This window comes from Peromyscus leucopus, chromosome 14 (genome assembly GCF_004664715.2).
Source record: "Peromyscus leucopus breed LL Stock chromosome 14, UCI_PerLeu_2.1, whole genome shotgun sequence".
Lineage (NCBI taxonomy): Eukaryota > Metazoa > Chordata > Mammalia > Rodentia > Cricetidae > Peromyscus > Peromyscus leucopus.
This window is the reverse complement of record NC_051075.1, coordinates 79,964,332-79,979,679: the sequence shown is the minus strand read 5'-3', so window position 1 is coordinate 79,979,679 and position 15,348 is coordinate 79,964,332. Positions and strand designations below refer to the sequence as shown.

The 15,348-nt window shown below is 59.4% G+C and overlaps 1 protein-coding gene across 1 annotated transcript in view; it reads left to right on the top strand.

Annotated features, from left to right (window-relative positions):
* The window catches only part of Ahnak2 (AHNAK nucleoprotein 2), a 29,899-nt gene that overhangs the window by 9,749 nt on the left and 4,802 nt on the right, over positions 1-15,348 (top strand). Inside the window, 17 exon segments of the mRNA XM_028883694.2 lie at positions 5,211-5,269; positions 5,377-5,475; positions 6,138-6,239; positions 6,985-7,135; positions 7,425-7,609; positions 7,731-9,399; positions 9,402-9,909; positions 9,911-11,157; positions 11,160-11,435; positions 11,438-11,866; positions 11,869-12,684; positions 12,687-12,890; positions 12,893-13,702; positions 13,705-13,980; positions 13,983-14,411; positions 14,414-14,488; positions 14,491-15,348. Of these exon segments, the coding sequence (XP_028739527.1) occupies positions 5,211-5,269; positions 5,377-5,475; positions 6,138-6,239; positions 6,985-7,135; positions 7,425-7,609; positions 7,731-9,399; positions 9,402-9,909; positions 9,911-11,157; positions 11,160-11,435; positions 11,438-11,866; positions 11,869-12,684; positions 12,687-12,890; positions 12,893-13,702; positions 13,705-13,980; positions 13,983-14,411; positions 14,414-14,488; positions 14,491-15,348 (8,193 nt within the window).

Sequence of the window (15,348 nt, the reverse complement as noted above, 5' to 3'; positions counted from 1 at the left end):
TTCATGCCTCTTCCCAGGGCCGTTGCTCTCCATCCTCACAAGGAAGGGGGGCTGTGTGGGTGGGATTGGCTATACTGAAGCTTGCTGAGCCTGAGGAGGGGCCTGAACCCCAGCCAGCAGGGCCAGGGCTGGTCTGCCTCATGCTTCCCACGTCCCAGCTGTCAACACCTTTCCTCATAGGCTTTTTTTTTTTTTTTTTTTTTTAAATTTATTTATTTATTATGTATACAGTGTTCTGTCTGCATGTATGCTTGCTGGCCAGAAGAGGGTGCCAGATCTTATTACAGATGGCTATGAGCCACCATGTGGTTGCTGGGAATTGAACTCAGGACCTTTGGAAGAGCAACCAGTGCCCTTAACCAGTGAGCCATCTCTCCAGCCCTCCTCATAGGCTTTTGACACCCATGAAACTCCTGTGAAACAGATATGGAATACAACTTCTCAGGGGTAGGTCACTGCCTGGCCATGGGGGTCTTCCACTCTGGGACCCCCATCCCAGCACCAGCTGGGCCCAGTATTAGGCCTGGACCTTGGCCAAAGCTCCAGCTTCGGCCAGGGAAACAGGAAGACGTAGGTTCATCTACCCTTGCCTGGCTTCCAGGAAGGGTAGCTGACCCAGAGTCCCTCCTATAGCTACCCCCTTTCCACATCCCCTAAGTCAATATGTGGCTAGGGCAAAGTGTGGGTTCTCTGAGCAGTCCTGGGAGCCCCCAGTGGTGGTGGGGTGCATGGACAAAGACTGGGCGGGGATGATGATGGAGACAGATGATCGGCACACTTTCTATCACTAGGTTATGGGACATGCACATGGGGATTCCAGGGATATCGAGTTCCTTGACTATTATCTTGCCTCAGGTCAGTCTTATAAATGGAGACTGTGACTTTCCTGATGTCCTAGAGGTCAGGGTCTATGGTTTAGCCCACAGAGTAACAGGAAGGAGAGGTGGGACCTGACAGGTGGTCTTTGACCCTCCCCACCTCCCTCGGGAGGACTAACCCCAGGAATCTCTGGGGTTAGTCCCTGACCCTCTCAGAGCCACTTTTAAAAGAACAACAGCAAAAAAGGCAGGAGAAGAAGCTAAGTGTCAAGTGCTGATAGGCACAACTCCTGGGGTGCCTCTGGGGACAGGTGTGTCGGGACTGGCAGGGTGGCCTCTGAGCATACCTGCGGAAATCCAGGTTGGCCAGAGCATAGTAGCTACATCCAGAACCCTGCTGGGCCTGGAACTCCTTGGGCTACGAGAATGTCAAGGTCAGTGCACAAGACTCCATTACTGACAGCGACAGTGTCTGTGTAGCAGGGACTCCACCCCTCAGGACAGGCCTGAGGCAGTGGTAGGGCCTTATCCTCAGCCTTGCTTCCTTCGTGGAGGTAGTCCTGGAGCCCAGGCCCAGCCCGGTCCATGTCCATCAGGGCTGTTCTTCCTCTAAATATTTAGTAGAATTCAGGGGCTTCAGGCTGGAGTTCTATGTGAGGGGAAATTTTGTTTGTTTTTTTCTGTGTCCCAATAAAACTTTATTTGCAAAGGCAGCAATGGACTAGAGAGGCCGCTCACTGCCGTTCTATTTTCTGACTAATAAACACTATTTTCAGCACAGAGAAAGTACGTTGACTTAGATCACTTAAAAATTTGTAGGGTGCTGGGTGTGGTGGCGCACACCTTTAATTCCAGCACTCAGGAGGCAGAGGCAGCTGGATCTCTGTGAGTTCCAGGACAGCCAATGCTACATGGTGAAACCCTATGTCAAAACAAAACAAAACCAAAAATGGAAAAAAAAACCTTTGTAGGGCGGAGATGAGCATGAGCGTCACCGGAGCAGCAGACCATGCTGGCACCATGGGGACGTGCTGGTGCCTATCAGCTTGTGCCTGGCTGTGAAGCTGCAGGGCCAGCCAGTAGACGGCAATGGCCTTGGTCAATACCAGCAGGCCATTTTCCAAACCGATTGTCCCAGTTCAGCTCATGCCTAGGACGGGACAGGAATCCCAGCTGCCCACGTCTTCCTCTCCTTCAGCATACCCAGGCCTTTTCATTTCAGCCGCTCTGGGAACGGCATGAGTCCTCGCTGTGGATTTGGAAGGCCAGTTGTACATCCTACGTGCATGCCCCCCTTGTCCATTCTTCTCCCTCCCCAGCTCCTTTCCTGCCCCCCTTCTTCCTCCTTTCCTCCGACTGGAAGTTAAACTCATGGCTTCTCCAGTGCAAACCCTTCTACCACTGACCTGTGCTCCAGCCCTTGCCTGGTTTTCTCTGGGTCATTTGGCCTTTCTTTTGGTTTACAAGAACTGCTTGGACTTTCCGGGCAGGGCGCCTGTATTGGCTAATTTACAAAGATGTCTCACAAACATCTTTGCCCAGGCTGGGGCCTGAATTTCCACACCCTCACCGGGGTCTTTGCCTGACTGAAGTTCTAAATTTTAAGGTAGACTGGTTTCTCACTTATTTCACTTGGGCTAATTTTAAAAAAGTTACATTTCTTTCTTTCTTTATCGGGTGTGTGTCTCTGTGTGTGTTGAAACGCATGTGCCACAGGACATGGAGAGCTCAGAGGACAACATGTGGGAGTCGGTCCTCTCCTTCTACCTTGTGGGTCCCAAGGACTGAACTCAGGTCACCAGGCTTGGTGGCCAGCACCTTTTACCCGAGGGCCATCTCGCCAGCTTTGGTGTCTTGTTTAAGATTTTTTTGCTCTCTCCCAAAGTAATTTCTGTTTTTTTTTTTTTTTTAAGATTTATTAAATCTTCATCTTTGGAACTGTAATTCACATAAAATCAGTGTGCTCTGTGACTGAGTTGGCAATAAAGATTAGTATTTTCCCATGTCCAGTGGCCCCTGCACCCCTCACTGAGAAGAGGCTTCCATTCCTATGGTGCTGGGAGGTCTACTTTGCTTTGTGGCTTTTTAATCTGCATTTCGCTAGGGGGCTGGCCAATTTTTCTTGTATTAATTGACCATTTTCACACCATCCTTTGTAAAGCATGCAAATTTTGAACTCTCTCTGTCTCTCTTTATCTCTCTCTCTCTGTCTCTGTCTGTCTCTCTGTCTCTGTCTCTGTCTGTCTGTCTGTCTGTCTCTCTCTCTCTCTCTCTCTCTCTCTCTCTGTGTGTGTGTGTGTGTGTGTGTGTGTGTGTGTGTGTGTGTGTGTGTGTGTGTGTAGGCCAGAGGCCAATTTCAGACATTGTTCCCTGGATACTGTTCGCACTGGATTTTGAGGCAGGGTCTCTCACCGCCTTGTAGGCCAGGCTGACTGGCCTGTGAGCCCCAGGGAACCACTTTCCTCCACCTCCCCAGTGTTAGGGTTACAAGTGCAAGCCATCACACCCACGTTTAAAAAAAGATGAGTTCTGTGGAAGCCTGTCCTGCATGGATTGGTTCTGGAAACAAAGAAAGGGAATAAAGAAAGGACAGACACACAGACGCACACACAGAAAAGCTGGTACAGAGCAGCTGCAACCACACAGCCTGCAACCTCGGTGCAGTTCGTTATGTTCAAGGAGGGTAATCTAATGCGAGTCTGCTTGGAAGTCTCCAGAGGGCGCAGTCTCGGTTGCCGTCCATCTGGGAGGAGGCTGCTGCAGTCAGGCTTTCTGTCAGCATTTACACATGGACTAGAGGAACGTCTTGCCAGTTCCCAGGAGCTCGAGGCATTGGTCTTTGCCAATAATACACATTCACTCGGGACTTCACCTACCAACTCAGGCTTTCTTTCTTTTTTCCTCCCTCCCTCTCTTCTTTTCTTTTTTCTTTCAATGTGTACAAGTGTAATGGTTGTTGTAGGAGAATGGGTATCAAGTTCTTGCCTGACAACTTTTTTTCTTTCAGTCTTTGCAAATGTTGTTGAATTTTCTTCTTATTTCCACAGTTTTTTATTTAATCTTATTTTTGAGCCAGGGTTTCAGAATGTAGCTCTGGGTAGCTCAGAACTCACCACGTAGACCAGGCTGCCCTTGGACTCACAGCAGTCTGCCTGCATCTCCCTCTGGAATGCCGGGATTAAAAACAAGGGCCAGCATGCTGCCTTCTCTTTAACCGAGTCCTGGTCTTGTGTCGCCTGGACTGTGCACGCAGGTGCCCATGCCACGGTGCTTACGTGGAGGTCAGTTCTCCCCACTCATCACGTGGGTCCCGGGGGCTCCTTTACCTGCTGAGGCGTCTGTCTCACCAGGTCCGGGGCTGGCTGTTCTTCCATACTTCCGAGAAGCTGGTTGTCAGGGGTGTTTTTGTGTCTTTCTGTGTGCTGGGCCACTTTCTTTGGCCGTGGTTTGTTCCGTGAAGATCTCCATGTTTCTCCTGCTCGGCATTTGTCCACTAGTTCCTCCCATTGCCTCTTCAGCAGGGTTTCCCGCCTCTTTCTCTTTTTCTTCCCCCGGAGATTCCCGAGGCTGTGCTCATCTTTCCTCAGCTTTTCTCTCATGTTCTTCAAAGGGGTTATGAAATTCAGTCTGAAGTGCTTTCTCCAGGCTCTTCCCATCTACCATTGAGTCTCTAATACACACTCCACTCCAGAATTTCCACAATTTTGGCTTTAAAAACTCAGGGTCGAATTGATTGATTTTTATGTGCTGCGTGGTAGCATCTATCCCAGACCGGCCTGAAAACATACGGCTGAGGATGACCTTGAACCCCAGTTCTCCTGCATTCACCCTTCAAGTGGTGGGGGTGCAGCTGTGGGTACCATGCTGGGGTTTGCAGTCCTGGAAACCGAAGCAGGGCTTTGTGCATGCTAGACAAGCAGTCTACCAATTTAACTACATCTCTCACCCTCGTAAGCTCTCTCTCTGAGAGCCCGCCGTCAGTCTTTAGCCCTATGCATGGTTTCCTTTAGCGTTGGAAACAATCTGTTAGCGGTTAGTTGGAGTCTGCGGACTCTTGGAGACCCCGTCCGTCACTTGCCTTGCTCTTCAGTGTGGAGCTCCACCTTCTTGTTTCTTTTTACTGCCTGTGATTTGTGGGATGGACACAGGACATTTAGCAGAACATATTGCAGCAACTCTGGATGTTCATTTCAGGCTCTGGGTAGTTATTGTTTGTGTTTCTCTCTTGGACTAAATCTGCAAATCCACTGCAATCCACTGCTGTCCTGCGGTTGCTCCACCCAGGGTCTCTGGATCTTCCCCCAGGCCCATGTTCACCCTTGCCTACCCTGTTCCCATGTTCACCTTACAGCCTACCGCCCTCACGTCCACTAACCGCTCTTGTCTCTGCAGTGACTGGACGGCAGCTGCAGAGCCAGGAGCCGGGGGTTGAGACGGAAGAGGACGACTCTGTGAGTGTCACCCCAAGGGGAACCCCTTCCTCTTCAGCCCCGCCCCGCCCCCCCCCCCCCAGGCTGGAGAGCTGGTAGCTGGAGGTAACTTTATTATCTTCCGCCAGGTGACCGAAGGGCCCGTGGGTGAGATCATTCGGCCAAGGCCGCAGGGGTCCTCCCCTGTCTATGAACACACAGTTGAAGGTGCTGGCTTTGGAGCCCAGGTAAGGCTGCAGGGCAGAACTGCTGACCGAAGGAAGGCTCAGGAGTGGCCCACAGGCATGTTACCCCTGTTCACGAGTGTCTGTGCAGCCCGCTTGCCCGCCCTGCCGTGGGCATTTGTTCTTGCCCTCTTCTCCACTGCCCCGCCCTTGAACTGCCTGAGCCACGGTGGAGATGGGGACACTTGCAGCTCGTGTGTGTGTGTGTGTGTGTGTGTGTGTGTGTGTGTGTGTGTTTGACCAACTCTGAGAACCCACTGTGGGATGTGGCAGGGGCATGCTCCTTCATAGCGCACCCGTACATACACACTCATACCATCTTGGAGAGGAGACTGCTGACTTCCTTGGGAGAGGAGCCATGGCAGGGATCAGAGGAGACCTGTCTGCGCTAAAGACTCATTTAAACTTTGAAAGTCTTCCCCCTTCTAAAGTACTTCCAGTTGCTACAGGGTCGGGGGCATACCTGTTCCTCAGTGAGGAAACAGGAGGCTGAGAATTGCCTTTCCCAGTGAGGTCCTAGGTACTCAGCTCCCCGGTACACTCCGCACCCGGAGTTCCTGTATCCCTGCATCCTGGGTTCATCCTGGGTTCTCCTGCTCGGAGCCTCCCTGATGCTCACGTCTCCTTAGCAGAGTAAATGGTAACTCCCAACCCCTTGACTGCAGGAAAACAACCAGGGCAGGCACAGCTCCTCTGGCAGACGGAGATCCTGGTGGAAGAGGGATTCAGGAGAATCCACAGCCTTCTCCAGTATGAATCATCCAGAGGTAGGTGCCATACCAGCGAGAGTCAGGGGAATAACCCTTCCTCAAGGGCGTCAGCCCCAGGAGATGGAGGGAGGGGCATACGCTATGCCCCGGGGATAGTGGGCCTGTGCCTCAGGCCTGGGAGGGGCAGATGCAGAGGCTGGTGTCTACCCTCTAATGGGAAGAGTCTGACGCCTGACGAGCATACGTGCAGCCATACTTCAGTGTGCAGTGGACAACCCTGTGGACGATGGCACCCAGGCTGTGGTGAGGAAGAGCCTTGGCCAAGGAAGACGGGAGGGGCTCAGCTGGGTGCCCACGAAGGGTCATTTCGCCTCTGTGCTTCCCTGGATAGCCTCAGTTGGATGGGCAAAGTGGGCGGCCATCATTTGCAGGATCAGGGGGCCTGCAGACGTCCCCAGGGTTTGTGTCCCTCCTGGGACCCAGCCCTGGTGCTTTCCATGGGATGGATGCTTCACACATTTGTAACGAACCAGTGAAGGATCAGCAGAAGGAAGGCTGGCCAGAGCCTCTCCCCTGACTCGGTCCTAGACTCGGCCGCCTAGACAGGCTGTCCCCTGATTCCAGCAGAGGCTTCCTGCAGCTGGGCTTTCTCTAAACCCCAGACCCAGCAGCCTGGCCCACTTGGATGGTACCCCAGCTTCTACCCAGGCAGCACAGATCACCATCCTGGGGAGATACTGGCCACTACAGTGATGCCTATATGAGATAGGCAAACACCCACCATGCCCTCCTTCTGCCCCAGTCTACACAGGATGCAACAGAGGTGACACTGAAGACGGAGGTGGAGTCAGGAGCCAGTGGCTACACTGTCACAGGTGGAGGGGACCAGGGGATCTTTGTCAAGCAAGTCCTGAAGGACTCCTCCGCTGCCAAACTATTCAGCCTGAAAGAAGGTATCACAGCTGTCCCATCCCTGGGGGCTCCACCATCAACCCAGGATGAGGGGGAAATGGAGAAACCTGGAGGGGTGGGCCTCACCTAAGGCTCGGGATGCCCCCAAGGGCTTTGCTCAGCCTCTCCGGGCTGGGACTGCCCACTGTGCCCTGATTTTCCGAATGTTGTTTGAGGTGCCACTGGGGAGCAGGACATAGGCTGAGGGGCTTCCCCTTACCAATGTGGCCCCCAGACCACTTCTATTCTGGTGGGGACAGGGGCACTGAACCTGGTTTCTTCTTCCTTTAGGGGATCAACTTCTCAGTGCAACCATATTCTTTGACCACATGAAATATGAAGATGCTCTTAAAATCCTTCAGTATTCAGAACCATACAAAGTTCAGTTCAGAATCAAACGGAAACTCTCTGCCAGCAAGGGAGAGGAGTCAGCCATTCAGCAATCTCAGCAAGGCTTGAAAGGCCAGGAAAAACAGGTAAGGTCCTGCCCAGTGAGATCTAAGGTAGCCTCAGCTGCACTAGAGACCCCCTTCCTGTGAGCACTGTCTATGGTACAGAATCTTGTACCCAAAACAAACAGCTTCTTCTCTGTTCCAGGACAAGGACAGTGCGGAGGGATACATGGAGACCCCTACAAAGACGCTAGAGGCAGATGGAGACCGAGAAAGGCTTATTTCTAAGTCCAGGGATGGTCGCCAGAGGCGGCCCCAGGACAGACTCTCCTGGCCAAAATTTCAAGCCTTAAGGAGCAAGCGGGGGACAGGCCCCCGACGCTCACACAGTTCCTCAGAAGCCTCAGAGCACAGGGACACACGTGATGTGTCCCCCACAAGCACAGACACAGAGGCCCAGCTGACAGCTGAGAGCCGAGAGCAGAAAGCAGGGTCAGGAAGACGGAGGAGGAGGTTCCTGAACCTGAGATTTGGGATGAGCTCAGGGCAAGGCCCAAATACAAATGAGCAAGTGGGCAGAGACCTCCAGGACAGACAGGATCATGCTGGAGTGCTGCAAGAGTCCCAGCCCCAGGAGGACGGGACACAGGCACCCGGATTCAGGTCGGCTCTAACTATGCAGAAGCCTACGAAGAAGCCCAGTCATCCCAACTTGGACCAGGAAGGCCCTGGAGAAATGGTAGTGAAAACAGACAGACATCACAGAAAGAAGAAGCAGTTGGCAAAACAAGAAAGGGAGAAGACACTTGGCCAGCATAGAGCTGAGACAGCCCGAGCAAAGAGCTGGGATGACGAATGGGAAGAGGTAGAGAGCCTGGAAATAGGCATTGCAAGATTGTCTCTGCAAGACAAACCAGACCAAGGCAGCTCACAGGTTTCACCATGCAACGGGAAAACCAGGGAAACTGGGATTTCCCAAAACAAGATGAAAGAGACAAAAAGAGACATGAAAGAAGTTGTCCTAGCAGACAGAGGACAGCAAGAATCAGGGTACAGGGACGGAAAAAAGATGCAGGTACAAGGAGATTCACAAGAAGGAACAGGGGAAAATGAAGAGAATGAGAGAGAAGACAAGGAACAGGTAACACAAATAGAACAAATGAAGCTGAAGATGCCCAAATTCAGAATACCAACTTTTGGATGGTCTCCAACAAAGGAAGTAAGAGCAAGAAAAACCAGACAGGAATTGAAGACATCAGACTATGAAACACTGGATGAGGAAACACTAAAGGAGGCTGTACAGAGAGAACATAGAGACTATGAAAAGGACAGAGACACAACAGAGGAGAAAGAAAACAGAGAGAGAACAAAGACCAGGGAAGAGGAACAAAAAACTACCGAAAAAGGAGAGTGCTCACAAAGAGAACTAAATTTCAAGATGCCCAAGTTCAAGATGCCCTCCTTCGGCGTGTCCGCGCCTGGCAAGCCCTCCGTGGAGGCCTCGCTGGAGGTGGCGGCGCCCAAGGTGGAGGCGGACGTGGCCCTGCCCTCCGTGCAGGGCGACCTCAAGACCCCTGACCTCAGCATTCAGCTGCCCGCCGCCGACCTGGAGGTCAAGGCCGGCCAGGTGGGCGTGAAGCTGCCCGAGGGCCAGCTGCCCGAGGGAGAGCTGGCCGCACAGGCTGCTGCAGGAGCCGGCCTGAAGGGCCACCTGCCCAAGGTGCAGATGCCCAGCCTCAAGATGCCCAAGGTGGACCTCAAGGGCCCGCACGTGGAGCTGAAGGGCCCCAAAGTGGACGTGAGGGGCCCCAAGGGCGAGCTGAGCGGCCCCGACGTGGACGTGAGCCTGCCCGGCGTGGAGGTGGACATCCAGGCCCGGGTGCCAAGCTGGAGGGGGACCTGGCACTGGCCGACAAGGACGCGGGCGCCAAAGACAGCAAGTTCAAGATGCCCAAGTTCAAGATGCCCTCCTTCGGCGTGTCCGCGCCTGGCAAGCCCTCCGTGGAGGCCTCGCTGGAGGTGGCGGCGCCCAAGGTGGAGGCGGACGTGGCCCTGCCCTCCGTGCAGGGCGACCTCAAGACCCCTGACCTCAGCATTCAGCTGCCCGCCGCCGACCTGGAGGTCAAGGCCGGCCAGGTGGGCGTGAAGCTGCCCGAGGGCCAGCTGCCCGAGGGAGAGCTGGCCGCACAGGCTGCTGCAGGAGCCGGCCTGAAGGGCCACCTGCCCAAGGTGCAGATGCCCAGCCTCAAGATGCCCAAGGTGGACCTCAAGGGCCCGCACGTGGAGCTGAAGGGCCCCAAAGTGGACGTGAGGGGCCCCAAGGGCGAGCTGAGCGGCCCCGACGTGGACGTGAGCCTGCCCGGCGTGGAGGTGGACATCCAGGCCCGGGTGCCAAGCTGGAGGGGACCTGGCACTGGCCGACAAGGACGCGGGCGCCAAAGACAGCAAGTTCAAGATGCCCAAGTTCAAGATGCCCTCCTTCGGCGTGTCCGCGCCTGGCAAGCCCTCCGTGGAGGCCTCGCTGGAGGTGGCGGCGCCCAAGGTGGAGGCGGACGTGGCCCTGCCCTCCGTGCAGGGCGACCTCAAGACCCCTGACCTCAGCATTCAGCTGCCCGCCGCCGACCTGGAGGTCAAGGCCGGCCAGGTGGGCGTGAAGCTGCCCGAGGGCCAGCTGCCCGAGGGAGAGCTGGCCGCACAGGCTGCTGCAGGAGCCGGCCTGAAGGGCCACCTGCCCAAGGTGCAGATGCCCAGCCTCAAGATGCCCAAGGTGGACCTCAAGGGCCCGCACGTGGAGCTGAAGGGCCCCAAAGTGGACGTGAGGGGCCCCAAGGGCGAGCTGAGCGGCCCCGACGTGGACGTGAGCCTGCCCGGCGTGGAGGTGGACATCCAGGCCCCGGGTGCCAAGCTGGAGGGGGACCTGGCACTGGCCGACAAGGACGCGGGCGCCAAAGACAGCAAGTTCAAGATGCCCAAGTTCAAGATGCCCTCCTTCGGCGTGTCCGCGCCTGGCAAGCCCTCCGTGGAGGCCTCGCTGGAGGTGGCGGCGCCCAAGGTGGAGGCGGACGTGGCCCTGCCCTCCGTGCAGGGCGACCTCAAGACCCCTGACCTCAGCATTCAGCTGCCCGCCGCCGACCTGGAGGTCAAGGCCGGCCAGGTGGGCGTGAAGCTGCCCGAGGGCCAGCTGCCCGAGGGAGAGCTGGCCGCACAGGCTGCTGCAGGAGCCGGCCTGAAGGGCCACCTGCCCAAGGTGCAGATGCCCAGCCTCAAGATGCCCAAGGTGGACCTCAAGGGCCCGCACGTGGAGCTGAAGGGCCCCAAAGTGGACGTGAGGGGCCCCAAGGGCGAGCTGAGCGGCCCCGACGTGGACGTGAGCCTGCCCGGCGTGGAGGTGGACATCCAGGCCCCGGGTGCCAAGCTGGAGGGGGACCTGGCACTGGCCGACAAGGACGCGGGCGCCAAAGACAGCAAGTTCAAGATGCCCAAGTTCAAGATGCCCTCCTTCGGCGTGTCCGCGCCTGGCAAGCCCTCCGTGGAGGCCTCGCTGGAGGTGGCGGCGCCCAAGGTGGAGGCGGACGTGGCCCTGCCCTCCGTGCAGGGCGACCTCAAGACCCCTGACCTCAGCATTCAGCTGCCCTCGCCGACCTGGAGGTCAAGGCCGGCCAGGTGGGCGTGAAGCTGCCCGAGGGCCAGCTGCCCGAGGGAGAGCTGGCCGCACAGGCTGCTGCAGGAGCCGGCCTGAAGGGCCACCTGCCCAAGGTGCAGATGCCCAGCCTCAAGATGCCCAAGGTGGACCTCAAGGGCCCGCACGTGGAGCTGAAGGGCCCCAAAGTGGACGTGAGGGGCCCCAAGGGCGAGCTGAGCGGCCCCGACGTGGACGTGAGCCTGCCCGGCGTGGAGGTGGACATCCAGGCCCGGGTGCCAAGCTGGAGGGGGACCTGGCACTGGCCGACAAGGACGCGGGCGCCAAAGACAGCAAGTTCAAGATGCCCAAGTTCAAGATGCCCTCCTTCGGCGTGTCCGCGCCTGGCAAGCCCTCCGTGGAGGCCTCGCTGGAGGTGGCGGCGCCCAAGGTGGAGGCGGACGTGGCCCTGCCCTCCGTGCAGGGCGACCTCAAGACCCCTGACCTCAGCATTCAGCTGCCCGCCGCCGACCTGGAGGTCAAGGCCGGCCAGGTGGGCGTGAAGCTGCCCGAGGGCCAGCTGCCCGAGGGAGAGCTGGCCGCACAGGCTGCTGCAGGAGCCGGCCTGAAGGGCCACCTGCCCAAGGTGCAGATGCCCAGCCTCAAGATGCCCAAGGTGGACCTCAAGGGCCCGCACGTGGAGCTGAAGGGCCCCAAAGTGGACGTGAGGGGCCCAAGGGCGAGCTGAGCGGCCCCGACGTGGACGTGAGCCTGCCCGGCGTGGAGGTGGACATCCAGGCCCCGGGTGCCAAGCTGGAGGGGGACCTGGCACTGGCCGACAAGGACGCGGGCGCCAAAGACAGCAAGTTCAAGATGCCCAAGTTCAAGATGCCCTCCTTCGGCGTGTCCGCGCCTGGCAAGCCCTCCGTGGAGGCCTCGCTGGAGGTGGCGGCGCCCAAGGTGGAGGCGGACGTGGCCCTGCCCTCCGTGCAGGGCGACCTCAAGACCCCTGACCTCAGCATTCAGCTGCCCGCCGCCGACCTGGAGGTCAAGGCCGGCCAGGTGGGCGTGAAGCTGCCCGAGGGCCAGCTGCCCGAGGGAGAGCTGGCCGCACAGGCTGCTGCAGGAGCCGGCCTGAAGGGCCACCTGCCCAAGGTGCAGATGCCCAGCCTCAAGATGCCCAAGGTGGACCTCAAGGGCCCGCACGTGGAGCTGAAGGGCCCCAAAGTGGACGTGAGGGGCCCCAAGGGCGAGCTGAGCGGCCCCGACGTGGACGTGAGCCTGCCCGGCGTGGAGGTGGACATCCAGGCCCCGGGTGCCAAGCTGGAGGGGGACCTGGCACTGGCCGACAAGGACGCGGGCGCCAAAGACAGCAAGTTCAAGATGCCCAAGTTCAAGATGCCCTCCTTCGGCGTGTCCGCGCCTGGCAAGCCCTCCGTGGAGGCCTCGCTGGAGGTGGCGGCGCCCAAGGTGGAGGCGGACGTGGCCCTGCCCTCCGTGCAGGGCGACCTCAAGACCCCTGACCTCAGCATTCAGCTGCCCGCGCCGACCTGGAGGTCAAGGCCGGCCAGGTGGGCGTGAAGCTGCCCGAGGGCCAGCTGCCCGAGGGAGAGCTGGCCGCACAGGCTGCTGCAGGAGCCGGCCTGAAGGGCCACCTGCCCAAGGTGCAGATGCCCAGCCTCAAGATGCCCAAGGTGGACCTCAAGGGCCCGCACGTGGAGCTGAAGGGCCCCAAAGTGGACGTGAGGGCCCCAAGGGCGAGCTGAGCGGCCCCGACGTGGACGTGAGCCTGCCCGGCGTGGAGGTGGACATCCAGGCCCCGGGTGCCAAGCTGGAGGGGGACCTGGCACTGGCCGACAAGGACGCGGGCGCCAAAGACAGCAAGTTCAAGATGCCCAAGTTCAAGATGCCCTCCTTCGGCGTGTCCGCGCCTGGCAAGCCCTCCGTGGAGGCCTCGCTGGAGGTGGCGGCGCCCAAGGTGGAGGCGGACGTGGCCCTGCCCTCCGTGCAGGGCGACCTCAAGACCCCTGACCTCAGCATTCAGCTGCCCGCCGCCGACCTGGAGGTCAAGGCCGGCCAGGTGGGCGTGAAGCTGCCCGAGGGCCAGCTGCCCGAGGGAGAGCTGGCCGCACAGGCTGCTGCAGGAGCCGGCCTGAAGGGCCACCTGCCCAAGGTGCAGATGCCCAGCCTCAAGATGCCCAAGGTGGACCTCAAGGGCCCGCACGTGGAGCTGAAGGGCCCCAAAGTGGACGTGAGGGGCCCCAAGGGCGAGCTGAGCGGCCCCGACGTGGACGTGAGCCTGCCCGGCGTGGAGGTGGACATCCAGGCCCCGGGTGCCAAGCTGGAGGGGGACCTGGCACTGGCCGACAAGGACGCGGGCGCCAAAGACAGCAAGTTCAAGATGCCCAAGTTCAAGATGCCCTCCTTCGGCGTGTCCGCGCCTGGCAAGCCCTCCGTGGAGGCCTCGCTGGAGGTGGCGGCGCCCAAGGTGGAGGCGGACGTGGCCCTGCCCTCCGTGCAGGGCGACCTCAAGACCCCTGACCTCAGCATTCAGCTGCCCGCGCCGACCTGGAGGTCAAGGCCGGCCAGGTGGGCGTGAAGCTGCCCGAGGGCCAGCTGCCCGAGGGAGAGCTGGCCGCACAGGCTGCTGCAGGAGCCGGCCTGAAGGGCCACCTGCCCAAGGTGCAGATGCCCAGCCTCAAGATGCCCAAGGTGGACCTCAAGGGCCCGCACGTGGAGCTGAAGGGCCCCAAAGTGGACGTGAGGGGCCCCAAGGGCGAGCTGAGCGGCCCCGACGTGGACGTGAGCCTGCCCGGCGTGGAGGTGGACATCCAGGCCCGGGTGCCAAGCTGGAGGGGGACCTGGCACTGGCCGACAAGGACGCGGGCGCCAAAGACAGCAAGTTCAAGATGCCCAAGTTCAAGATGCCCTCCTTCGGCGTGTCCGCGCCTGGCAAGCCCTCCGTGGAGGCCTCGCTGGAGGTGGCGGCGCCCAAGGTGGAGGCGGACGTGGCCCTGCCCTCCGTGCAGGGCGACCTCAAGACCCCTGACCTCAGCATTCAGCTGCCCGCCGCCGACCTGGAGGTCAAGGCCGGCCAGGTGGGCGTGAAGCTGCCCGAGGGCCAGCTGCCCGAGGGAGAGCTGGCCGCACAGGCTGCTGCAGGAGCCGGCCTGAAGGGCCACCTGCCCAAGGTGCAGATGCCCAGCCTCAAGATGCCCAAGGTGGACCTCAAGGGCCCGCACGTGGAGCTGAAGGGCCCCAAAGTGGACGTGAGGGCCCCAAGGGCGAGCTGAGCGGCCCCGACGTGGACGTGAGCCTGCCCGGCGTGGAGGTGGACATCCAGGCCCGGGTGCCAAGCTGGAGGGGGACCTGGCACTGGCCGACAAGGACGCGGGCGCCAAAGACAGCAAGTTCAAGATGCCCAAGTTCAAGATGCCCTCCTTCGGCGTGTCCGCGCCTGGCAAGCCCTCCGTGGAGGCCTCGCTGGAGGTGGCGGCGCCCAAGGTGGAGGCGGACGTGGCCCTGCCCTCCGTGCAGGGCGACCTCAAGACCCCTGACCTCAGCATTCAGCTGCCCGCCGCCGACCTGGAGGTCAAGGCCGGCCAGGTGGGCGTGAAGCTGCCCGAGGGCCAGCTGCCCGAGGGAGAGCTGGCCGCACAGGCTGCTGCAGGAGCCGGCCTGAAGGGCCACCTGCCCAAGGTGCAGATGCCCAGCCTCAAGATGCCCAAGGTGGACCTCAAGGGCCCGCACGTGGAGCTGAAGGGCCCCAAAGTGGACGTGAGGGGCCCCAAGGGCGAGCTGAGCGGCCCCGACGTGGACGTGAGCCTGCCCGGCGTGGAGGTGGACATCCAGGCCCCGGGTGCCAAGCTGGAGGGGGACCTGGCACTGGCCGACAAGGACGCGGGCGCCAAAGACAGCAAGTTCAAGATGCCCAAGTTCAAGATGCCCTCCTTCGGCGTGTCCGCGCCTGGCAAGCCCTCCGTGGAGGCCTCGCTGGAGGTGGCGGCGCCCAAGGTGGAGGCGGACGTGGCCCTGCCCTCCGTGCAGGGCGACCTCAAGACCCCTGACCTCAGCATTCAGCTGCCCGCCGCCGACCTGGAGGTCAAGGCCGGCCAGGTGGGCGTGAAGCTGCCCGAGGGCCAGCTGCCCGAGGGAGAGCTGGCCGCACAGGCTGCTGCAGGAGCCGGCCTGAAGGGCCACCTGC